This window comes from Populus alba, chromosome 6 (genome assembly GCF_005239225.2).
Source record: "Populus alba chromosome 6, ASM523922v2, whole genome shotgun sequence".
In the NCBI taxonomy this organism is placed as follows: domain Eukaryota; kingdom Viridiplantae; phylum Streptophyta; class Magnoliopsida; order Malpighiales; family Salicaceae; genus Populus; species Populus alba.
Window position 1 is genome coordinate 18,932,389 of NC_133289.1, and position 26,535 is coordinate 18,958,923.

Consider the following 26,535-nt stretch of genomic DNA (forward strand, 5'->3'; position numbering starts at 1 on the left):
AAAGGAGTCAACGAGTGAAGACTCCATCTTAAATTTATTCTTTCGTACCAAATAATAAGATTAGGAGGAACTGGTTATTTTGAAACATCGTGTCCAAGCTTGAAAGGGAAACCTTATACGCGTAAGTCAATGGAAGCTGCTGAAGTTTCCGAGCACAATCCATGGACGCGGCCAAATTTACACGTTAGAAGTTTTCAGGCTCCATCTAAAGAGGTCTCCACCCACACAAGATATGCCTGAACTTACAAATTGCCTAAGAAAATACAGAGCAATCCCACAAAGTAACCGCGTCGTCAATGGACGCGGCCAACATCTCCAACTTCGGTGTCCCTCTTGGTGCGAAGAAAAATTCACACCTACCCAACTGATCATCTTCTTACAATCCCTTCTTATATATACACTCACGAACACATTAATAGCAGACCAAATCACATCCCAACAATTTCAGAGTAGTTGTTTTATCTCTTACAGCACATTTGTATACTCTCCTTTTGTTTTCTGACCAACCAGAACAGCTCTGTAATGGCAGAGAAACAAGCTCATTTGAATGGGGCCTCTTATGGTCCATCAATCCCACCTCCGCAACACTACCACCGCCCTGGCCGTGGTTCTGACTGTGGCTGCTGCTGTTTCTTGGCCTTCCTCCTCAAAGTCGTCATCACCGTGGCCATTCTTATTGGGCTGTTCATCCTTATTATCTGGCTCATATTTCGTCCCATTAACAAGGTCGAATTCCACGTCACAGACGTTGCTTTAACTCAGTTCAACTACACCAACAACATGCTCCAATTCAACCTTGCTGCCAACATCAGTATCCGCAACCCTAACAAAAAGATTGGGATTTACTATGACAGGATAGAGGCCAGGGCATTTTATGAGGACCAGAGGTTTGGCTATGATGCCTTGACTCCATTCTATCAAGGACACAAGAACACAAGTGTCTTGAACGTAGTTTTTAAAGGGCAGCAAGCAGTTACCCTTCAAGGTGAAGAGTTGACACAGTTTAATCAAGAAAGAACAAGCGGGTTATATAGTATTGCCTTGGAGCTGTCCTTGAGGATTAGATTTAAGCTTGGTAAGGTCAAGACTGCAAGGTTCAAGCCCAAGGTTGAGTGTGACGATTTGAAGATTCCTCTGAACGGATCTCCTGTTGCTGGGATCAGCAATAACAAGTGCGAGATCAAGTTTTGATGATCATCATGGTCGCAAAACCTCATCTTCATATTTGATTCAATCTTTGATTGGTTTTGTTTGATATTATTACTATTTTTTTTACCCTTATCATGCTTTTATGTTCATAGTCAGAGACTATATATATATATATATATAATTAATAGATAATGAATTTAGTATTTCTCTGTGATGCATACCACTTGTTTATTAGCTTTGAATAAACCATCTAATTAATCGGCCATTTTAAAGAAATGTGAATCTTGAGATGGATTCTTCAATATTTCACAAAAGAAACGACAAGGGGAAAGAACGAACAAAGAAACGACAGCAAATCAGTGCTGCTTGTAGCAGACTTGTTGAGGAAAAACCCGCATTGCATGAAGATCAGCAAGGTTGTACAAGAGAGATCATCAAGTTTTTATGATTTATCCTTTAGGCTTTATTTGAAACGAGATTCATGAAGACTTTAATTTTTATTTTTTCATAAAAAATAATGTTTTAAGATAGAGCAATTACGCCGGTGTAACGCCATAAATGTCCTTTGAAGAAACCAGCTTCTAATCAACTATTGCTGGTATTTAATAACGTATTTGGCAAGGGTGGTTGGTGCGTCTGTTTAGTGGTGAAAAGAAACAAGGGATAGATTTTATTGCTATATGTTGTGAATTTTGTGAGGTGATCTTCATATAAACAATAAATATCAACAAGGAAATAATTTGAACATAAACAATAAAAGACATTAATCTCCTAGAATAATAAAGAATCAATTATCTTGCTGAGCACAATCAGGGAGAGCAGATCCTCTTTTAATACTCCCCTCCTACCTCTTTCTGAATAAATAAATACACATGATGACTTCTTGCTTCTATAGTTGTATGCATTTTCTTCTTCTTTTCTGTTATAATTTAGTTGGATATTTGGATATATTCTTACATTTCAATTGGTTATGTATTATTATTTTCGTACTACTTATTTTTTTTAAGATTACTTTCTGCATGATATCATATAAAATATTATATACAATTATATTAAATTAAATTAAATTAAATTATTACTATTATAGATAAAGCCAAAAGGTGTGGGGGAGGGGGAACACTGTTTTCACATAACCATTATCTTTGTGGATTATATAGTTACCTATAATGTTGGTTTTTTTTTTCATTTTGAATATCTTTTTTTTTTCTTTAGTTATTGATTTTTTAAAATTTGATCCTTATCTAATATGTTTATGAAGATTTATAGTAGATAATTTATTTTAATTTATCTTTTTATGGTTGTTACAATATAAAAAAAATATCTCAACATCGAGTATTAGAAAAATACCTCAGCATCGTGGTATGGTCTGTTTTTTAAAATAATTAGTTAAATAAAAAATATTTTTTTAAAAAAAATTAGGTTATTAAGCTTTGTGGAGTTAATAACCTGATTTGTGAGTTTGATGAGACAACCATGGTTGTCCCTGTTTGCGGGTTTAGCGGGGTGCTTTTTTTTTCTAATTAAATTTAATTATGTGATTGTCTATTTTTTTTTTATTATATGGTTAAAAAATAGTTTTAGAAAAAAACATTTTATTAAATTTTAGAAAGTCCATGGGCTCGTTGACATTTATGGCGAGTTTAACTTTTTTCTTTCTTTTTTTTATAAATTTATTTTTTCAATTTCAACTTTTGATCTTAGATTAATTGAGAATTGAGTTTCATAATTTGTTTCATTTTGTTTTCTATGAGATTATCATAGTCTTAAAAAAAAATCCCGGTATTTGTTTGACGCTCGATTTTGTGACTGTTTATTTTTGTTATCATATAAGTTAAATAAACAATAGTTTAGAAAAGAAAAAAAAAGTTATTAATCAAAATAAAGTCCATTACCTAGTTTGCAGGTTTGATGTGTTGACTCAGGTTATCCAATTCACGGGTTTAGTGGATTTATCCATCAAACCTAATATGTTTTTCTTTTAGTTTATGGTCCTTTAATTTTTTTTAATTTTTTTTTATTTCACTCTTATTTAATATTGAATTGATTGAAAAATAAAATTCATGATTTATTTTTTTCTATTTTCTATAGGGTTATAATTTCATTATAACCCTATAGAAAATAACAAAGTTATTAAACATATCAAAGTCCATAACGCAGGTCGTAGGGTGACCGAGATCAACCCAATCTAGTATCATCTCGATATAAAAAAAGAATTATGTCTTAAAGATTTTTTTGAAAAGAAAATTATATCATGTTTTTACCAGTTATCCAAGTTGTTTTTAGACCCATTAAATTGAATAATTCACTTTGAATTAATTCTCATATGGTTTAGTTCAAAACTCGAGTGAGGTAATAAGCCGGTTTGGTAAATTTTAAAATCAAACTGTTTTATCAAATTTAATGATAATGCTAAAAAGAAAATTCATGCTTAATATTATTTTTAAGTTTATAATAAAATAGTTCAATGCACAGCACAGGAAAGCGGATAAATACATTTAGGCCCCGTTTGTTTGCTAAAAAGTAATTTTGTTATGGAAAGTAAATTCCAGGAAAGTGAATTATTTTCCAATGTTTGATGGTGTAAACGAAAATAAGTTGAAAAATATTTTCCAGTGTTTGGTTATGTTATGGAAAATGAGCTGAAAAATAACTTACTAATTTTTTATTTTTTTCAAGTTTATTAAAATAATGAGGAACAAATCTTACAAATTAAAAAGTTGAATGAGAATGAAATTGAAAAAAAAATATAATTTCATAAATATCTCAAATAAAAAAAAATAATCAAAATAATAGAGATCAAATATAAAAAATTGAAAAAAATTGAAAGATGAATAAATTAAAATAATAACAATTAATATTTTATAAATTATTTCAAATAAAATAAGTAACAATCAAAAGAATGAGGATCAAATTTGATAGATAAAAAATTTTAATTAAAAATGATAAGAGAAAAGCAAATAACAATTATAAAAATAAGGACCAAAGATTAATATAAAAATTAAATTCTAATGGATGAAATTGAAAAATAAATATTCAAAAGTTTGAGGATAAATTTGATATAATCAGCAAATAATATTATATTTTAAAATTTTTCACAACTTTCAGAAAGTGTTTTTACCGCCGAAAATAAAAGGAAAATATTTTTTTAGAAATCAAGCTAAATTTTTCTTTGACTGGAAAGTGTTTTCCATTAACCAACTTTTCTAATGTCAAACAAACACATGAAAGTTTGGAAAATGTTTTTTCCGGAAGACCACTTTTCAAGAAAAAAAAACAACCTTAGTTATTAATTAAAAAAACTAAAACATGTTGATTTTTTAGCATAGTTTTAAGACCTAGCCCAGTCCAAGGCCCGGGTTCCGGGTTTTGACCGAGTTAATTTTTTTTTAAAATCAAAACGACGTCGTTTTGATAAGAAAAAAAAATCAACAGGTTTACGGTCGGATTCCAAGTCGACTCGTCGGGCCGGGCTAGATTTCAAAACTATGGTTTCTAGTGTTATTGATACTGATGATATAGAGAGAGAAACCCACTGTGAATTCAATAGTTCCTAGGGTTGGTGAGTGCTGCTTTGTAGCTCAAGGACATGAGTTGCTCCTACTGGGAGTTAGCTGATCAAGAGCTTCGTAGCTGCTTTAGAGGATTGACTGGACCCTGTCTCCTTGCGATCATCTCTTCAATTGCTTTTGTGCTTGGGATATTATTATTATTATTTTTTTTTTTTTGTGTGGCATGATCAATAGAAGGGTTTGGATGGTTCAAGGATCTGCTTCTGGGCTTTGTTATATGGCGTTGCTCTGGTTTGGGTCCCTTTGCAACTTGCCAAATATTTCATGATTGTGCATTAAATGCACCTTGTGGTTGTTGTTTGCTGGGATTTGACATGTTGTTGGCTGGGAATGCTTGGTTCGTTTTGCTGATATGGTGGTCTCTCCTGCCTCTATTCAAGTCCAGTTGTTGTTGAACCAAATAAGTGGCTTTCTTGCTTTCCTCATTTACCTTTTGTTAAGGGTGTGTCCCATCATGCTTTTCTTTGGTCATTTCGGTTGGGATTGTATGTCATGTTCTTCTTGGGTTGTGGTGGTACTTGGTTTACAATCAACCCCTGTTCCTTGAAGGTTGGTGATGTGGTTGGGTTTATGATATTTAATGATTTTGTGTTGCTAAATGTGGATTGTGATTCTGAGCTGGATGTGGGTCTATCATCCAGATATGAACATGCATAAGATAGATTATGTAAATGATTTACTAGATGTATGTATGGACCGGTAAAATAGATCTATTCAAAAAAAAAAATCTAGTTATGCAAAACTGAAAAACAATTTAGAAAGGTTATAAAATTATATCCGACCACTGAATTTTTAGATTTTAAAAATGCTCTAGTTTTTGTGAATTGTTTTATTATTTTGGATTTTATATTTATTTTTTTTATATAATTTTGAATTTTTATTTTACTTTCTAGTCGAAAAAGGATTTTGTCTATTTAAATCTCTGTAAAAATTATTATTCTAAAAAAATGAATTTTCATACTTCAACTTTTTATTTTATCTTCTCTTCATTTGGAACTTTTCTGCCTTCTGATGATGCAATTAAAATCCATCTTAGAATATTATGCTTTTATCTCATTTTCTATCATTAACAGAACTGCTCTTAACTTGACTAGCTAGTTGTCGTGCCCTTTGATAGCATGTAAGGTTGATCCAATGCACGGTCTCCTTTAAAAAAAAAAAGGGAAATGGATGGCAGGGTGCAGGCCTAAAACAACATTAAAAAAAAAAAAAAAAAAAAAAAGCATTATGATTCTATATGTAGCTTGAAGTTGGTCAGCTATAGACGAAAAGATATAACTTGGGACATGTCAAAGGTTAGGGTGCTCTTCTGTTTCAGAGGATGGAAAAACTATATAAAAATATAAAATATAATGGTGTCTGCTTTACATACAAGTTGCAAAGGATAAAAATTGAGGATGTAATCTAACTTGGGTTATAGTTAGGTTCTAGATATATTTTTTAGAGATTATTAGTTCAAGTCCTATAAAACTTGAATTACTAAAGACTTATAATATCATTAATTTTAAAACTTGTAGAATTAATCGAATTACATGAAAGCTGGTCTAGCAACTACATCAGCTCCACCACAAGTATCCAGCCCAACCACAAGCCAGCTACCTCCCACGTCTAAAATAGTCACCGTTTCTTCTTATCTCTCACCTCTGCAGAATATATCCATGATAATTTAAAAAAACATTTACAATGGATTTTTATGTTTGTGGAAGAGACATGGCTTCAACTGTAAAGGGAAAAAAGTGTAGCCTGTTAGTTCTTTAAGAACTATCAGAAAGCATGGAACCATATTACAAGGATTAAATTGAAAGCAATTCTTAATTTATGTTCGAACCACAGATAACGCTAGCAAATGCTTATTTTGGCGATATGCATCGAAGGTCAATATAACGCTTTGTTTGATAGAATTTGAGATTATGTAAAATGCCCGTAAAGCAAGCCTAATAAGAAGCTTGAGTTAGAGAAATCAGTTTTTTGAGACTCCAATGATGGTTATTATGAGTTCTTTGGGCTACAATAGGTTTCTTGGACTCAAAAATAAAAACCCACTTGAATTTTTGGTCACCTTTTTTATGGCTAGGATCTTTACTCTTTTTTTTTTTTCAAAAAAAAAAAAGGTGATGGTAACTTGGAGTTCATGCAATGATGAAGCAATATTGCGATTCCATCAAATAGAGGAGTTATTAATTAAGAAAATATTTTGTTAGGTTTTGCATTTATTTTATGAATTATTATTATATTTATTTTTATTAATATAGATGTTTGGGTTAAGCTTTCACGCACCTATGATTAATCTCTTAATAAACATGTAAATTTTATATAATTTTAAGATTTATAAGACTTAAATTAATTAGAAAACAAATCTAAATATGGACTAAATTATTATTGTATTTTATTTATTGTTATTTAGATGTTGTGTTAGGCCCTTCTCAAGTCATTTGTCATCTGATAGACCCTTCTCAACCTCATGACGCTTCCCATCAATGATAAATCAAGAGATGATGAGTGGATTATTTCTCATTTCCCCACATTTTCTCTTCTTATTTCTATTTGTTTTCTAAGAAAGTAAGCATATTTGAATTTAATTTTCTGTTTGTTTTATTTTGAAAAATAAGCTTGCGTAATGAATATCTAAAACCCAATTGAATCAGATTTTAATATGCAAAATTTATATTTATAGAATAATAAGTCCGATATGAATAATTATTCTAGGTTCAAGTTTAAATATAAATATTATCAAAACCACTAGTAAATATTCACTATAATCCTTAAATATTGCGTATAACTAGGCGAAAAGTAATTAATGCAGTCATTAAAAAATCAGTCCACACACGCATCATAATTGCTGTGAACGGTCCTGAAAATTTATCTCTCATCTCTTACTTTACACTTTACAGCCCTTTTTAGTACGCCAAAAATTAAATGAGTAGTAAATTGACCACCGTGCTCTCCGCCTCCTCCCAGCAACCTCAATGTTATGTCAGCCTCCTCTCGATCTTGCCACGTCATATCAAGTGCAGTCCAAAAAAAGGGCGGTTGAAATTTATTTTTTTATGTTTTTGAATTATTTTAATATGATAATATTAAAAACAAAAAATATTATTTTAATATATATAAATAAAAAATATTTTAAAAAACCAACCTCAACGGATAAACTCCATGTTTAATTAACCTAGTGCTGACGTCGCAAGATCAGAAACAGACCTCCAAATAAAATATACAAGTAAAAGAGAGCCGCTATTTTTCTAAAACAAAATACATGGAGAAACCATTTTATAATAATTACTCCGGCTACCCAATAACCGGCCGGCTCCACTTTTTTTGTGGCTCAAACTTCAAAGTACTCTCTAACCATGAATTTCTATGCTAGCAAACGACATCGTGTTCTCAACAGAATCACCTAAAACGACACGAGAAGGAGAAGGTGAAGGAGAAAAAAAATTCTGAGGAGACGCACATGGCGTCCAGAACGGCGTCGTCACATCCTCGACCTCGACCTCGACATCAACAACCACATCATTAGCAACGGCTATCTCTTCAAAACAAACATCACTGCTGCTCATCTCTCTCTTCTTACTTTCAACAAGAACGTTCTCTATAGATGATTCGTCGTTCTCAGTTATCTCCATCTCCTCCCTGTCCTCTTCCTTGATCGTAAACAAAACTCTCGACGGTCCGTACATTCCTTGCAACTTCAACATCTCCTCCACCAACGCATCTTCAACATCTGCAGGAACTGTCGTAACCGCCGTGGAGGCCTCTGGTGGTGCTGTCGAGTCCGGTTCGATGCGAGTCGTTTGGCTTTTCCAGCAGAAGAAGTAGAGAAGCTCTTTAGACGGCGTCGTGTAGAGTGATTCGCTGCTACTACTGAATTCCCCATCAGCACCGGAGCTTGTAACACTACGTCGGTGGAATCTTCTCCAGCGCCATAGAACGTAGAGGATCTCGAAGACCAGGGCGGCAAGACAGACCGAGAAGAGAACTGTGAGTACTGTTCCTAGATTGTTTAAAGCTTTCATAGTTGACAGCTGGGAACGAAACAACAGCAACAGTAACTGCGCTGCATATTGGATTATGTAATTTATTTTGGTGGATGTGGCTACGTTTTTACGGGTTTAGCCGGTGAGTGTTTGGGAATGAAGAGAGAGGCGAGGGGTTAGAACGACATGGTAATACAAGTTGCCGGTGTGAAGAGTGGTTAAAGGTGAGTAGAGAAGGTTTGGTCGTTGTGATGTTTAATTACTCTCCGAGCCTGTTTGTTAATGGGGGTACAGTCATGTTTTTTTTATTTTCTGAAATCTTTTTTAAATTAATTCTTTTAATGTTTTTGAATTACTTTAATATGTTAATATTAAAAATAGAAAATAAAAAAATATTATTTTAATATATTTTTAAATACAAAATAATTTTAAAACAACTTTTACAATGGGAATGAAGATTTAACGATGACGGGGATGTCGAGGGAGGATAAACGACGGGCGAGACTTGCCTTGAAAAAAAGAAAAAACAAAGAAATTTGTTTTGAATTTAGTTGGGCGGGTGAGAGAAGGTGCAAAGGTTCTGCGTGCAAGGAGACAAACCGAGACTCTGTTGTGTAGCGGATAGGTTAACGCACTTGCTTATTTAATATAATTATGGAAATTATACTACCATACTTCATGGATGACTTGCGGTATACCGTGGGATCCAAAACTTTTTATTGTATAAAAGTAATGCTTAAGCGACCATAGTATTTTTATAAAAAAAAAAAAACCAAAGAAAACCATGACCCTTGGTGGTTTATTAACTTGATTAGATATAATAAGATTGGTAATTTAATAGTCGAATTTAAATGGTAGATAACAATAATAAATGAATTGTAAAAAAAATATTTGACAACAATTAAAAGTTGAAAGCATTAAATTAAAAAACATTATATATTACAAATTATAATTGAAAGGTTAAATTAAAAACAAAAAAAATATCATAAATCAAAACCAAAAAATTAAAAATCAAAACAAATAAAATGTATTGGTTCCAAGAGCATGCGTATAATTTTTCTGTATACAAAAAGAAAAAAACAAGAATACCCCTTCCTGACAATGTTAGTTTTTTTGTTTGTTTGGGGGATGTTTGGTTATGTAACTATTCAATAATATATGGAAAAGCTGATAATACATCCAAAAAAAATCTATAATGACTAATTAGGCACATGAAAAGATTAAAAAAAAAAAACAATTGATTCAAAGGCAAGAACTTTTTATAGGAAGAACAAAAAAATCATTACACTACGGTGATAAATAGAAAAATATAAGTGGCTCTAGTTGAATTTGCCTTTTATTTCAGGTCCGTTTTAAAAATGAATTATTTTCTAATATTCAGTAGTGTAATGAAAAATAAGTTAAAAAACACTTTTCAGTGTTTGATTATGTCATGAAAAATGAGCTGGAAGTTAACTTATTAATGTTTTTATTTTTCTTAAGTTTATTAAAATAATGAGGAACAAGTCTTACAAATTAAAAAGTTGAATGAAAATGAAATTAAAAAAAAAATATATAATTTCATAAATATCTCAAAATAAAATAAATAATAATCAAAATAATAGAGATCAAATCTAAAAAATAAAAATAAAATGAAAGATGAAGAAATTAAAATAATAATAATTAACATTTCATAAATTATTTCAAATAAAATAAGTAACAATCAAAAGAATAAGGATCAAATTTGATACATAAAAAATTTCAATAAAAAAATGATAAGAAAAAAGCAAATAATAATTATAAAAAATGAGGACCAAATTTAATATAAAAATTAAATTTTAAGAGATAAAATTAAAAAATAAATATTCAAAAAAAAATATATATAGCAATTAAAAGTTTGAGGATCAAATTTGATATAGTCAGTAAATAATATGATATTTTCAAATTTTTCATAATTTTCGGAAAGTGTTTTCCGCCCAAGTTTTTCAAGAAAATACTGTTCTGGAAATCAAGCAAAATTTTCCTTTAACTAAAAAAGTGTTTTTTGTTGATAAATTTTTTTAATGATAAATAAATAAAAAAAATTTGAAAAATAATTTCTTGAAAGTAAATTTTAAAAAATAAACATAGCCTTAGTTGCTTTTTTTATTTTTATGTCTATATAAACCCTTTTTTGTCTCATTAAGCACTTCAAAACAAAAATTCTCCTTCATTCTGCTTTCAAAGTACGGTGAATGCTAACATGTATGTTTTGGCGCCAATGATGTTTGGGAGTTTATTAATGATTATTTTTTAAAATGTTTTTTATTTAAAAATATATTAAAATAATATTTTTTATTTTATTTTTTAAAAATATTATTTTTAACATCAACATATAAAAAAACACAGAAAAATAAACTTGAAATAAAAAAATTTAATTTTTTTTTTTAAATTAAAAATTAAAAACAAACGGAATGATTTTGTTTTCCTCGTCCTCTGGGCTGGAAGTAAATTTTATGCCTTAATATTTAGGTAGGCTGAGTTTTCAAATATTATGCTGGCTGAGGCCAGGCAAGTGTTGGATCCATCTTAGCCTGAGTGCAACCTCAATGCGGAAAGCTTGGCTCAGATTTCGTAGCAGAAATGGATATGGTCGAGGTTTTCTGCCAAGTCAAATTCCAAGCCTGGCATTTAAAATTTATAATGATACTATTAAGTACAGTGTCTGTATCAGTTGACCTTTTATTATATAATTACGAATTAATCCTGTATGATTCTGAAAATAACACCCCTTCGTCCGTTCTCCACCATTGAATCTTTATATATTAGCAAGTGCTATTTTTATACAATCATTTGTGATTTTTTAAAGAAAGTTTATTTTATTGTTTTCTTGCACATACTTATTTTTATTATTATATAATTAAATTAAAAAAAATATATTTTTTTTAAAAAATTATTAGATGCAATCGAGTTCATAACTAGAGTCATATGTTTGGTTGATTGATTTAGGTTAATCCAAAATATTATTGTCTTAATATTTAAAAACAATGTTAAAATATAATCATCTTGAAATTTTTAAACCTAATCAGGTTTTTATTAAGTCAACTGAGTGATGTTTGAGCTCGCTTAATCTAATATAAAGTCAACTTTAACCTTGTTTAATTTAAAACTTGGGTCAAACAAGGACTAATCCAGAGGTCTTTATTTTTAATTAAAATTAATTAAATAGAAATGTATTTTAAATTTATTTTATTAAATACTATTTTGTTTTTACTTTATTTTTGAATGAGGTTATAACATTCTTTTTGAATATCAACAACCACTCCATGATATTTATTTATTTATTTTGGTTTTTTTTTTCTCAAATTCCACTTGATCATTTTTTGTACATATTTTTTTTATTATCATTTAATTAAATAAAAATTTTATTTACAAAAATGAAGTTATTACAAAACCAAGTCATGACATGAATTGTGAGCTTGGTAGATTAACCTAGATTTGATCAAAATATTGTCAATTCAATATTAAAAAAAAAGATTGAAACAATACTATTTTTTTTACAGGTCAAACCAAGTGTTGAAAAGTTCATTTGAGTCACATTTGGATCTGTAAAATTAATCAAGTCACACAAAATCAATTCATATGAGATTTAATTTAAAAACTAGACCAAACAAGGGTTGGGAGAAGAGGGCTCTAGGTTGACCCAACATGTAGGGCTAAGTTTAATAACATTGCTACAAAACTTTCCAAGACAACAGAAGCGGGGCATTATTGTTATATTTTTTATTATATTTGCATCAAAATTATTAAAATATTATTATTTTAATTTAATTTATACTTGCTTTTATAGTTATTATAAGATGTTGTCTAAAAAAATATTATGATTGGAAAAAGTTGGATAAAAAGGGTATGCATGCGTTAATAAGGTAAATAAGTTTTAATTAGAGGGATATTTTTTTTTTTTTTTGCTTTTATAATTATGATAAGATGTTGTTTAAAAAGATATTATAATTGAAAAAAAATTGGACAAAAAGGGTATGCGTTAACGAGGTAAATGAGTTTTAATTAGAGGGATATTTTTTTTATTATTATTTTGATTTCAAATCGTCAATTTTTTTGGGGATATTGATTCTAATTGTTTTTTTTTTAGCATTATCAAATAAAGAATATAGAAGAAAAAAATTATATTTGTTTGTGAAAAAAAAACTTAATAAGAAAGGAGGATTATGCCGGCATATTATTTTGTTTCAATAGATTATAAATGATTAATTTTGTTTTAAATTATAGACATAATTAAATGAAAAAATTAAACTACTCCTCACAACAGAACAAGATCAAATATTTTAATTTGCATCATTCTTTTATTTTTTTTGAATGTTTTTATTAATGTTAATAACTTTTTTTTTACTTTATTGATGCATGTAATTATCAATTTATTTTATTAAACACTTCAATTTTCATTTCATAATTAAAATATTGTTTGATGTAAAAATACTAACAACATCTACAAACATTTTTTGTGTTAAAATTTAATTTTTGATTTGATATCGTGATGGAGAGTGGATAAGTTTACTAGTTATCGACATGTCATGTAAATATTTAGATAATGTTTAACATTGTGATAACAGTTATTTTTCAAAGTGTTATTTGCTTGAAAATACATGAAAATAATATATATATTTTTTTAAAAAATTATTTTTATTATCAATGCATCAAAAATAATTTTAAAATATCAAAAAATTAATTTTAAAAAAATTAAAATTTTATAAAACAAAATTTTTTATCACAAAAACAAATACCTCCGTGTTTTTCAGTTGATTCTGGATGGGTAAAAGCTGTGTGCAGCAGCATCCCTGCTTAGAATGAGTTCTGCTATGAAATCCATTTAAGTAAGGTTGAATTGGGCTTATAAGGTGAAGTCTATCATTTGAAAATATTTCAATGTCAACATCCAATAGCCGAAACTACAGAGTCCAAGACTATCTGGACCTTTAGAAAACAATGCTGGACCTAGATCGTCCGTTATCTCAAGCCTCCAATTGCAAGTTTTGTAATTCTGAGGAGAAAAAGCGTTCTAAGCTGCTTGGACATTAGTCGCGAGTCTCAAAAAATCAGGGCGGCGGCGGCGGCGGCGGGGATGGTGGCGGTTTACAAAGTTTTGATGTCATTGTGCAATGACATCTCCTTTAAATAATATTGTTTGTGAGATTCAAACCTTTGCATAACAATAATCCTCTAGTTTACCCAGGGCAGGGCAGTAATGTGCTTAATCCAATGAACATCCTGAATGGGTCAAACCAATGTCTGGGACTCCATGGCCCAGGAGCCAAGTGATTCCAAAATAAGTGGCCCTGGGAACTTGGATGATACTCATGCATGCTTTGGTGCACGTTGATCAGCACACATCAATGGTCAGTGAAACCCTAGCTAGGAACATTGCGTTATGCATAAAAGCGCTCTCTCAATTTGTCTCTCAAAATAAGAATGATTAATGGAAAACGACCCATCAATCATCAAAAGCATCATCAGCTCCAAAATCGAACATCTCTCACGTTTCTGGTTTATTCCAGTATGCGCCTCTCTCTTTTTGACCGAGTCTTGCTACAAAGAGAGACCACAACGTAAAGATTAATACGCACAAACAAACTATATAACCAGCTGGTGGTGGTACCTTGCCTCCCTCCCTCCCTCCCTCACTCTATCTTTCCCGGGGATGAATACAGCATTTCATGAAGTACGTCCTCCCACTCTCCTCGGATCCCTCACTCATCACTTTCAAATGATAATTAAATCCGTCCAAAATAGAAAGGAGAGAAAGGAGGTGATGATTCAATTTTGAATAACTGGAATATGTATAAAATTATCTGTCTATAGATTGTAAGCACTTTCAGATCCCAGACTTCCCTTACTTTCATGCAAAAAGAAAATCACTCATAGTATGAGGTTAAAGAAAGAAAAGAAAGAGACAGAAAGAGAAGGCCATAGACAGTGACCTCGTGGAAAAGAACCATTTGTTAGCTCCCCTTTTCTTAAAGACTGCAAAAGGGCTTAAGGTGTGTGGAAACTTTGTCTCCATGCCTTTGTTGTCTTTTGTAGATGCAAAACACTTGAATCCTTCTCTCTTGGTGGGTCTTTTGAGGGGAGAGGGTTCTCTTAGCTTGTCTTGCTTGTTCAAAAAACCCACTTGGTATTCGGTGCAAGGAAAGGGGTGCAATCCCATTAATGTTAACTTTCCTATACAATTTAATTTGTTCTGCTGAAGGATCACTTTAATTAAAAGTTGTACAATGTACATTGAATAGAACTGCAAAGAATTCCATGATGTTCTTTCTTTCATGTGCTGTGCTTTGTTTTGCTGTCGAGATGATGATTGAAGATTCCACGCTTGATTTCTTTTCTTTTAACTAGATCCTCTTCACCACCATGTCAAGGAATTGTTCGGTGATCTAATTGAATTTCTATATTTATACCAAGGGTTAGGCTAAAATTCTCTTTACTGTAAAAATATCATACCCTCAAACGTCTCGGTAGAAAACATTACAGGTAGTATTTAATCCACCCAGAAAAAGAAATAAAAAAGTTAGTGTTTGAATTTAGTGTGGGCAGAAAAACAAAAAAAAGGGATGTGAAGTTCAGGTAATGGTACAGACATCTTTAAACGACATCCTTTTAAGTAAAACTAACATAATAGTTCTTACTACTACACACTTCTTCTCAAGAATTCAGGCTAATTAATAATGCCACAAAGCCACCGACTACTTTTCTAGAGCCAAAATTGCCTACAAAATTTTAATTATTCGTATATATGGAGTTCATATCAAGTTATATCATGAGGCTTGCCAGCCTAATATTATATTCCGATTAGAAAAGATACTAATATTGTTGGCTTTCGATGATCAAACTCGTTTTCATCATAGGATCCATACTGCTTTGCTAAGACAACATCTTAGTCTTATAAACTAAAATGCCCTATAATTAGGACATAACTTCCACCGCATACAGGCTCAAATTCAAGAAAATAAAACAAATTAGCTATTAAATGCCCGGAAATTAAAACCAAACATTAATATGGCCTGGCTAATTCCATGCATGCATGATATGTTTAGATCCAGTCCAGGCAAAAGATGGAGCGATGCATGCCTGAGATTTTACCACTTGGTCCGTGGGATTGATCAGCTCCAGAACGTTGGAAAATAGCACTACCACTTGTCAAAGCAAAAGCACTAGGCCCATTAAGGAAATATATTTAAAAATCTCATAAAGAAAGTGATCGCAGATCTGGAAAAGAATCACCATTATTTGTAGAGGAAAAGAATTGAAGATGAAACCCATATCTTAAGAAAGATATATAAAACTATATGATTAGTGTTCAAAAGTTATTTAGGTATTCATATTTATGGTGGGATTGAAAAGGTTTCCAAAGTAAAAGAAACAGTGGGTGTTAAAGACGGGGAAAAGAAAAGAAGGGAGGAATAACTCCATTGGCTCAAAGAAAGCACGAAGGTGGTTTACCTTAATGAGTATGTCTCTTATCCCGTAAGGCTCACGACTCAAGTTTCGGCAACTTTAGCCTTTAGGACCCTCTAGTGACGTAAACCCCTTTATTATCCCCCTCGTTGAGACAATGCTCGAGGACCTTGAGACTTCGTACGTGCGACAAGGCTCCACTCTGGCTAACCATTAGTTTAATTATGGGCATTGGGCCATGGTCTAAGTGACCTTAGAACAGGGAATTAATTTCATGTGTGTTTCAAATCTCACACGCACAAGACTCCTCGTTCAAAAGGTTTCCTAGTTGGTGCAGCTTCTGGATAAGCTTTCTTTGTTCCTTTTTAATAAAAATCTTTATGAGCAAACTCATTAGTTCCCCTTAGTTCTCATATTCGAGTGCCGCTATTCGTGTTCTGGTGAGATGACATATATATCAAACATTTTATCAACTTTTTTTCATCCTTTCTTGCTAATTTGCTGCACTTCAACTGGTTCTGTTCGTTTAAAATTAAAACTTCATTATTTCTTTCTAATTTCTTAATTTTCGGTCTAGTTGGTCACTTAGTCATCACTACTGTTTCAATAGTGCTAGACAGCAATAGCATTTCGTTTCCTCTTATACTCTCTCCGCCACAGACATAAACACTCTTCCACCACCCTCTCACCGCTAGTCTCCACTTTTGGAGCACCATCATTGAGAGGTAAATGAGGGGGAAGCTCTCTCTTTTAATTGAGAGGAAGGTTAATCGTAATGAAAATGGAAACCTGTGGAGACCTCTCCTACTGGACCTGCGTTCTCACCTCCTTTTTGCTGATGATATGATGATGATGATGATATATGGTTTGTGATAATGTAATTAATCTAGCAGTTGTTGTATTGATTTCTTGATTGCAAGCTTATCTGTGGACTTGCTGATGTGTTTCTCAACGCTGTTGTTAGCAGCGTGAAACCCACATCCTATAATCGTGGCCTTAATTGAGACACACACACGTTGTAGAATCGATCATGGGATTTTCTTTTCTTGTCGATAAAGAAGACAGAGCCTTTGTGGATCATGCTGAAACTGAAGGGATGTATGGAAAGTGCCACGTATGTGTTTCATAACCACATGCAATGATCAAATCAAATTAAGGTTAATATATTTGGTATGAATTTTATAAATAAATTTAAGTTATTTTTTAACTATTTATTGAAAATAATCATAAATATATTTGGTTAGAAATAATTTTTAACTTATGTCAATAGTTTGTTACGAAATCGAGTTAAATCTTTTATTTAAAGAATTTTAAAAAATCTAACTTCTAACTTATAAACTATAATTTGTATTGCGTTGTTTTTTCAAGAAAATCACTTTAAATAACTATTATCAAACACACTATTTATCAACTTAAATCCATTTTTATTTTAAGTTACTTGTAAAATATAGCTTTTGAATGATGATGATTCAAAGTAAAATCAAATGAAACGAACTCTAAAATATAACTATGTCACCTTTCCACCCATTATACATTGCTCATTGGCTACAAATTAATGCACCCACCTTTTCCATTTACGTTATAATAACGTATCCTATGTGAAAAAGGTGAATGTACAAAAAGTTAGCCTGGTAAAGAAAGGTTAAATTCTAGCCACGAGGATTGAAAAAAGAGAGGAGCTTTGCTTTAAAAGGGACACCCACTTTCCGCAATTTATAATTATTAAACCACATATTTTTTTTTTTTTTTTTTTTTTATAAATCATGCACACAAACTAGCTAGCTATATCTTGCTGCTTTTGAGGGAAAATCAGATTCCATATACTCGCATATCTTTGGTCACATAACCCGGCGTTTCTTGCTGGGTGCATTAACCAGATAGTTAAGTAGTATCATAATCAAAAAAGCATAATTGCCAACAAATTAATCTTAGACAAAGGTTTTATCTGTACACGAAAGGAGCGATTTGATTTTTTTGGAAGCCAATAAAAATATCACTGCATGCTCTGGAAGTGTTTTAAGACCTGAGTTCCTCGTTGATTCCTGATTAATTATAGTGGAATTCTTTGAGAATAATTAGAGTTGAAATTGATAACAAGTCAATATTACCAATAAATTTATCACTAACGCTGTACAGATTAACAACATCATTAGTTATTGAGGTTAATAGCTCAATCTGATTGTACGTAGTTCTCTAATCTATCCTTACATCCTTAACTATATGTTAAGTTCTTAGTATATTATTTTGTCAAACTTTTTAGGCTAAATCACCATAATTAGTCATGTGATATTTTAGAAATAAAAAGTAATCATAAATAAATCTTAGTACTAGTCAACAAATTATCTCATTACACAAGCCGAATGAAACCATTAATCTTAGTTTTTATTTCATCATGATTAATGAAGCTCCCATATGTATTTATATTGAGAAATTATTACATAAACATAGTCGAATGTTAATATCAATGTTATTACAAAAAAACTAATTATAGTAAATGATGTAATTGATATCACGATAATGAATGATTTTGGACAACCGGGTATGAATTTGCCATAACTAAATGAGAGTCTGTACTAAACGGAAATTACGTGAATGACCTAACAAATATATTTTATGGACTAGTGGGACAAGTTTAGGCTCAAGAGAAGATCTTGTTGCATTAAACCAAAATAACATTAAAAGGACTATAACTTTTTGGAAACGCTACTTCGACCATTAGATCTTTAGATTTTTTAAAATCTCACCCCAGGACCCCGGTTTTGATAGTTTTTATTATTTTCAGATTTCAAGCTTCATTCCTTTGTAATTTCATATTTTTATTTTGTTTCCAGTTGATATATAATTTCTGGTTTATTTAAAGCTTTGTAATCTTATATTTTTATTTTATTTTCTAGTTGAGACATGATTTTTAGTTATTTAAAGCTTTGTAAACCTCCTGGAGAATTATTATTCTAGAGAAAATAAAACCTACGAACTTGAAATTTACATCTACATTTTTTTTTGCTAATTAAAATTCTCATGTTTTTCCTTGTTTTTAGCTTCTGCCCGCATCAATATGTAATTAATTCACCTATGATAATATAATAGTATTAAGAGTACTATACACATTACACAAACCAATCAAGCTGTTTCAATATGAATCTAGTCATAATGCACAAGATATATTCTATAACTTTCTATACGCTTAACAAGAGTAACGAATGTTGCCACCACGTTAAACACAAACAAAAAAACAAAAATATTTGGTAGGAAAGTAAGGAGGAAAAAAAGAAGTCTAAGACGGTGGCTTCTTGCTTTAAGAAATCAAAGAAAAGTGCATAAAGAGATAAATGAAAAGAAGAAGAGAATATTAATATAAATAAGTTGGATTTAGTTCAAAAGAAGAGCGATGAGAGTTGGCAACTCATCAAACCCACTTTTGTCCTCCAAAAGAATGCATCTGTTCCCAAAACCCTTAATCTTTGATAAAGCAAGAAGCGACAAATTCCCTTCTTATGCTTAGGAGTTTTGATTTAAAGCTGTCAAGATAATGATCTTTTTGTGATTCTAAAGTAGCAATATCTTTAAGGTTTAAAGAAGAGATGCTTATCTATGTTTTATTATTATTATTATTATTATTATTATTCTTAATCCTTTATTTTTCTACTTTCACTTTAATTCATTAATTATTTTGAACCCTCATACCGTAAACTTTTCTATGCTTTCCAAAGATAAGAATGTTTGGTTACGAAAATCAAAGAAAGTAAAGTTATTTTCTTTTTTCACAAAACGCATCACAAAGCATGAAAAGTAGTGCTCTTTTGATATTTCATAGAGAAGATTTTGCTTTTTCCTTCTAAAGCAGAAAAAAAGTTGCTTCTCCTTTGCACAACCCTTACGTTATGGATCATACTCTTAGCCTTACTTTATGCATATAGTCCTAACGTTCCCGATGGCATTCTATAAACCATAATCAAACTATGATTTTTTTTTTTTTTGAGGTTTCCAACCCATTTTTTTTAATAAAAAATATCATAGTTTGATTATGGTTTATAGAACGCCATCAGGAAATTATTATATTTAGACATTTAAGAATGTATAGTCTAATGATTTTAATTTGTTGAATATTATATATTGGAAGAGAGCTGTCCCTATATATTATGTAACTCTAAACTCAGCAAACCTCTGGATGAAAAAAAAAAAAAAAAAAAAAAAGAAGTCATAGATTATTGGCTAGCTAGAACCTTTTTGTTAATGGGTTGGAAAATTTACATCAATTACTATAATTAATCATTCTGCACAAGTAAAGAGCTCTAGGACATTTCTCTATAAAGTCTAATTCGCAGCCAATAAGGTAGAATATTTTCTTGTTTAGATCACATCACATGTCGGTACTGAAAAGGAAAGAAAACGGTACTGAAAGAAGAAATCAAGCTTCCATTTAAATAAATAAATAGTTTGCAAATTTGAATTTAAGAGAAATCTTAGAGTACTCTAAAAGTTATTACCAACACGGAGAAAGAGAGAAAAATTTAGCCCAGTTTAAAATATTTTTATTTTTTATAGGTTTGGATATGATTTTTTTATTTCATTTTCTTATCGTTCTCTTTTTTCGAAATGAGAATGTAAAACAAGAATTGATAATTAATTTTGCAATCCTCTAGAACTTTTGCAGACTTTAGCATTTGGGGGTTTAATTGAAGCTTTTGCCTAATCAATGGGGAGACTATTGGTAATGTTATTTATACGATAAATTCTTTTTTTCACAGAGATGATATGAAAAAAAATTCAAAGAAAAACTGATTTAATTAATTAATAGCCAACTTACTCATTTTTCACTCGAATATGAGTTGGATCTTAAAAATTAATTTTTTAAATTTTTCTATGTTTGTTTGTCGTTATAATAGTTGATTTAAATTAATTTTTTTATTTTGGATTCTTTTTTTTAAATTGATTTTCATTTTTTTTTGAATTTCATTATTTAATTTTTGAATTATTGAGACTTAGACTTCGTAATTTTTTTTTTTTTCTATGTGGTGATTTTGGTCTCATGACCCAAATAAAGGGTACAAAATGTTAACCTGGATTGACATTGGTACATTTATTGTCATTATATATTTTTTTTATTAAATAATTAAATTATATCATCTTACTGGACCCGGTAGGGTCTATGACTCAAGTCATGAAATTCTTTTTATATTTTAAAAACAACAGTAATTGAACATTATTTTTTAAAATTATAAAAAAAATAAACTCATCCTACGGTGAAGCGTAAGCCACCTATCTAACAGCTAAACTACAAGTTATTTGGATTTTCATCCCTTTTATTAAGTTCTATATAGATGAACCGCAAGTAATTGGAACATCTAGTGATCCCACTATGTGTTTTCTATGTCGAAAACAATCTTTTCCTCCATATACAGTCTTCAATATCCTAGAACTCTTGGTACGAGGAAATGATTCCCAGTTCAAGTGGTAGTCAAAAACTATACTAGTTGGGAGCATCCAATTAATAATCTACTGTCATTTTTAGATTAAGAGTAGTTTGATTAATTCAAGGAACAACAAAGGCACAGGTCCTGGTTCCCCACCCACAAAAGCCTAAGCGGATTTACTAGGAAAGGTGTTATTGTTTGATTCTCTATGATTTGGAAATTATATTAATCATGATGGGATGGCTTAGCATGGTGCTATCTCAAGTGAGAAGCCACTTTCATTGTCCCATTAATCATGAACAATATAATAGATGCAGACAATCATGGTGGGATTATTGGCCTGAATGTTTTTATATATATGCTCAATAACTATTATTTAAAGGAAGGGCATTGAATGGCAGCTATGTTTAATTGATAGTGTTCTTCCTTTTTCTTATTGGCGCGTATAATGATGAAGTTATTGTGCTGTAGCAACCCTTCACTTGGTTAACTGAGAGCATAATTAACGTAATTTGCTATGGAATCGCTTCAAATCTTCAAAGGGGAATGCCTCTAGACTAATGAAATTAATTTCGCTTGGATCTTAGACATTGCACCAAGCTAAAATTGAACATATTCATATGAATTGCGATGTGCAGTTATGTTTGAGTATATAATTAGTTATCTAGCTTCTTGGTGTAAATGAAGCATTTAATTCAAAAATTGAAGCCGTGTGTTTTTAAAAAGGAGGAAAAGGAAATGTATTGAAATAGGAATATTTTATGGTTAAGAAGTATGAAAGGAGGATAATGTACATTGTGATTTTACATAATCTCCTAGGAACTCTACGAGAAGCTAAAAACTTATCAAACAACAATAAATAGAAAATAAAAACAACTGATATTACATGATTGATTTTTTATTTTCTATCCATCAAAACTCTTGAATTTTGAATATAATCCGTCTATCGACGGATTCAAGGAGGCCAATGTCATCAATTGATTGATCTTGCAATATGTTATCATCGTCAACGGAAATATTCAAATCCAGGGATATGCAAGGGGTTGTGTCCTCCATTAATGCAGCACCGGAACCAGCACCAGAACCAGCATTGTTTTCTTCTTCATAAGGCCCATCTGTTCTCTGCTTGATTGGAGGAGAGCAGGCTCTAGATCTTGAGCTGAAGCTTTCACAGCTCAAAATGATGATAGCATCACTAAGGCCAACTTCTTGACCATTGGAATTGGTTATTCTTCCACTTTCAATAGCTCTTTTGAAACCAATTTGAGAGCAATAATCTGCTTGCTCAACGTCTTCCACTAAGAAAACTCTACGTGGATTGTATGATGCTGCCTCAGAAAATCTCTCGATATAGCTGCAACTTTGTTCATCTCTTGATCTTTTATTTCTACAATCTTCGGTCGAGTCTGCTCTTGTAGAAGAAAAACTGCTTAAAGAAATTGAAATGAAGCTGTCATGGGAGCCAAAAACTAGCCTGGCCAATTCTTTAGCTATCTTCTCTTTAGCTTCCACATCAACTCCTTGAAAGAACAACCAAGTTTCTTCTTTGGACTCACTGTTTTTCATCTTCCCCTTTCTTCTTATCATGCCAGACCGGCATTGCAAGATAGTGCTTGCTATTTCAGGGATTATATCTCTCTGCCATGGCACTTTTTTCTCCAATGCAATGGATAGGATTTTCAAGTTCTCAGCATTTAGCTCCTTGAACTTGTGGAGATACACCACTTCCATGACATCACTTGATGAAGTTGAGTTTGGAGTAGAATTAGGATTTGATGAAAATGGTAATTGTTTGGTATGATCTTTATGTTCTGGAATGAACATTCTCAAACTTGGTTCATTAATGCTACACTTGTTGAGAGTCCCTGTACCAAGCCAGAAAGGGTGGTCCCTCAATGACTGCTTGGGTTCAACAATGGGCCACCCATTGTGGGTTTGTTGAAAGATAGGGTATTGCTGGTCATATGAAGTAGAAGAAGAAGGTGATACAGAAGAAAATGTGAGGGTTTTCTCAGAAAAGTAGTGTTGTCGGTGGATTGAATTGCAAAATGAGTTCCATTTTCTGCAAAGATCTTTGATTGACATAGAGTTCTGGAAGAGAGAAAACGAGAAATTAGAGAACAGTCATCGCTCAAGACGTAAGCTTCGAGCTTCTGACTACATGTATACACTTTTGAATTATTGAAGAATCAAATGCGATTAACTTGTTATAATTACCTGATTATCACTATTTTGTAAGTTTTTCTCATTTTTGCATTGTTGAAGCCATGCAGGAAGGCCAGAAGTTGTGGAATCACTTTCACAGGTGTTAGTTGGTAAGCTTCGAGCTTCTGACTCAAACTTGGCTGAACAATCAGCACAGCAAGTGAGCTGTTTATCTTCCCCACCTTCATGTATAATCCAGCTGCTAGACCCATTTCCAGCTTTGTTGCTAGTGGACTGACATCGTAGATCACTGAAAAATAAAAAAAGAAGGTAAATGAGGATGTTATTAGACTTTGTTGATCGTTTAAAGAAAAAGATAAATGATGAAGTTGATGAAGCTACAATTGATATTTGTCACTGCTTTGAAACTCCTTGGATTTTTAAAAGTGCAACTTGTATGGTGCCCATTAATAAAAGCTAAAAGACCAAAAAAAAAAAAAAAAAACCTATATACATCTCCTTCCTGTCTCCTTGCCCAAGAAAAAAGTGATGAATTTTTGACATTTTAGCATATTATAAATCACATTAAAACTCTGTGTATATAGCTTTTCTTTCCCCTAACTTGAATTTTGAGTTTCCAAAAGAGAAGGAAAATGGAGTAGGAACTTCATTTCTTTTCACTGGTCCGACATCTATTTCTTTTTTCTTTTCTAAAAGCAGTTTGAAAAAGAAAACTCGTTTACTTAGTTCAGAAGAAATTCAAATAATAGAAAGCAAGAATATAGACCCCCATAATGCATACAATTACATGCAACTTTAGCAACTGTTTACCTGTCACTGATGAGACTCAAGCGCAAGCTGCCTGCAGGAATTGTAAGTGGATGGAGGCCCAAAACAGGACCTACTGATGGATGGCCTGATTTACACTTCATGTAAGTTTGGAAAGTGGCAATCCCCATAAGCCAAAATCTTCCATTAATATTCTCTCCAATTCCACAAGCTAATTTGCCAAGCTCTATGATCATGTATTCCATTGGACAGAAAAAACACCTTCCTTGCTCACTTGATGAACTACTAGCCCTATTCTCAATAGCCCATTTGAGATCTCCCAAATTCAAAACAACTCCTTTGCCCATGTAGCTTCTCACTTGGATTTTAAGCTCCTCGAGTTTATGTTCTACCTCTACCCTAGAGAAATGGCCAAAAGAAGAAACTGGGATTGTTAAAAACTTCACTTCCCTCAAAGCCTCAGGAACATCTCCCCTTTGAACCTTATCAATGACTCCTTTCACCAGAACTTCTATACTGGCCAGAGACTCTCCAACAATAACAAAACTTCTCCTCCTTTTGTTCACTAAATTCTCTATGACACACATCACATCTTCGTTTTTAATTGGATCTGAAACTGTTGCTCTTGCTCCAACTTGACTTGAAGTTGGAGACTGTGAAAGGACCAAACCATTGCTTTCCTTGGACTTGCTACTCACAGAAGGAGCACTTTGTGAACATATTTCTAAAGAAACAGCTTGCTCAACATTGCTTTTCACTTGAGTACTAGAGAAACCAGCTTCTCGCATGACTCTACTAACACTAGGATCGTCTAAAATGGATATTATGAGCTGCTCTAACTCTATTTTCACTGCAAGGAGTGGCTGCTGCTGGTTTTCAATAGAGCCACGCCGTTGGTGAGCCTGAGCGCGCTTAAAAGCTGCTACCAAGGCATTAGAGATTGAAGGGAACTGCTGAGAGTGAGCACCTAATATGGGGCTTGAAGTTGAAGCTGGGAGCCGATTAAGCGCGACGTTGAAGCAAAGCTCAAGGGCTTTGCACTGAAGAGGATGAGAGTGCGACTGAAGGCAAGCTGTTCTAAATAGGCCAGTGGAGGCAGAAAGCATGGTGTTAGCAACATGGAGAGGAGTGACTTGGGCATGGCCTCGCCTTCTAGCAAGGGTTACTGCTTGTTTAATAACACTTGCTGCGTCTGCCGTCAGAGCTTGTTGCACTGTACAACCTCCTGCTCTCATCTTCTATCACAGCTTCTTGTTATAATCCACAAATAAAATATGAAACCGAAAGAAGTTTAAGAATAGAGTGAGATCAAGAAAGGTTTGTTGGCTAGGGATTCTAGTATCATATGCTTTGTATGATCTGAGCTAATTCTGGAGGAAGAACTCATCAATTAAGAAGGAAAGAGATATATTTGAATGGTTTGTGCAGGTTTAAGAGTTCTTTTTTTTTTTCTTTTAGGGTTTGACAGAGAGGGTGTGATCATATATATTTGCATCTATTTCTAGTATGCAAGTAATTAATTCCCATGGAAGTTGTTGGTCGACTACCTGGAGAGATATAGAGGGGGAGTGTGTGAAATATATGGAAATTGAGGTATGCTTTTCTTGTAGGTGAGGTAAAATTTAGGGTCCAAAGTCGATTTTGTAGTGGAAAGTGGAATGCATGTGCTGACAAGCAGGACAAATGCACCAGTATCAAAGGCAACTCAGCTTTTGCCCTATGTACACCTCTCTCTCTCTCTTTCTCTAGATCTCTCAAATTTGATAAAGATATGGTTTCGCTAAGTGGGTCTCTCTCTTTTATGCAACCATTAAATATCAAATTAGTTAAGTTATTAACCAAAAAATCAACAGCCATATACCACCCGTAGCCAGCAAATTAATCTCACCTTTGAGCACATATATTATATTAACTCATTTAGCCATATGATGAAAGCAACAGATCAATAAATGAAAGCCTACATTATAGTACTTAGTGCCCTTTCTGCTATTTAATATAGGAGGGTAAGTTAAAAGATAATCTCAACCCCATCTACCATTTCTTTATTTTCCTTTTCTTTTTCCATGGCAA

At 32.0% G+C, this 26,535-nt stretch overlaps 3 protein-coding genes across 3 annotated transcripts; 1 reads left to right on the forward strand and 2 right to left on the reverse strand.

Moving 5' to 3' along the window:
* The first annotated feature begins 223 nt into the window (after window positions 1-223).
* Window positions 224-1,360, forward strand: LOC118027938 (NDR1/HIN1-like protein 10). Its single transcript, XM_035031442.2, has one exon. It carries the CDS (start codon window positions 523-525, stop codon window positions 1,189-1,191), a length of 669 nt encoding a protein of 222 aa, XP_034887333.1. The 5' UTR covers window positions 224-522; the 3' UTR covers window positions 1,192-1,360.
* A 6,570-nt stretch (window positions 1,361-7,930) lies between these two features.
* On the reverse strand, window positions 7,931-8,988 carry LOC118027937 (uncharacterized). The gene has a single exon (XM_035031441.2). The coding sequence runs from the start codon at window positions 8,729-8,731 to the stop codon at window positions 8,060-8,062; it is 672 nt and encodes a 223-aa protein (XP_034887332.1). The 5' UTR covers window positions 8,732-8,988; the 3' UTR covers window positions 7,931-8,059.
* Window positions 8,989-22,274: 13,286 nt separating this feature from the next.
* Window positions 22,275-26,199, reverse strand: LOC118027936 (protein SMAX1-LIKE 3). Its single transcript, XM_035031440.2, has 3 exons — window positions 24,508-26,199; window positions 23,749-23,986; window positions 22,275-23,622 (listed from the first exon to the last, which is right to left on the reverse strand). Exons 1-3 carry the CDS (start codon window positions 25,698-25,700, stop codon window positions 22,444-22,446), a joined length of 2,610 nt encoding a protein of 869 aa, XP_034887331.1. The 5' UTR covers window positions 25,701-26,199; the 3' UTR covers window positions 22,275-22,443.
* Between the last annotated feature and the right edge of the window lie 336 nt (window positions 26,200-26,535).

What these genes read in the sequence shown, in the direction of transcription:
- LOC118027937 (XM_035031441.2), bottom strand. Translation starts at nt 8,731, where the DNA reads ATGAAAGCTTTAAACAATCTAGGAACAGTACTCACAGTTCTCTTCTCG.
- LOC118027936 (XM_035031440.2), bottom strand. Translation starts at nt 25,700, where the DNA reads ATGAGAGCAGGAGGTTGTACAGTGCAACAAGCTCTGACGGCAGACGCA. An exon ending in TTGAGTCTCATCAGTGACAG is followed by an intron (nt 23,987 to 24,507) that starts GTAAACAGTTGC and finishes TTTATTTTTCAG; the next exon opens with TGATCTACGATGTCAGTCCA. An exon ending in TACAAAATAGTGATAATCAG is followed by an intron (nt 23,623 to 23,748) that starts GTAATTATAACA and finishes TCTCTCTTCCAG; the next exon opens with AACTCTATGTCAATCAAAGA.
- LOC118027938 (XM_035031442.2), top strand. Translation starts at nt 523, where the DNA reads ATGGCAGAGAAACAAGCTCATTTGAATGGGGCCTCTTATGGTCCATCA.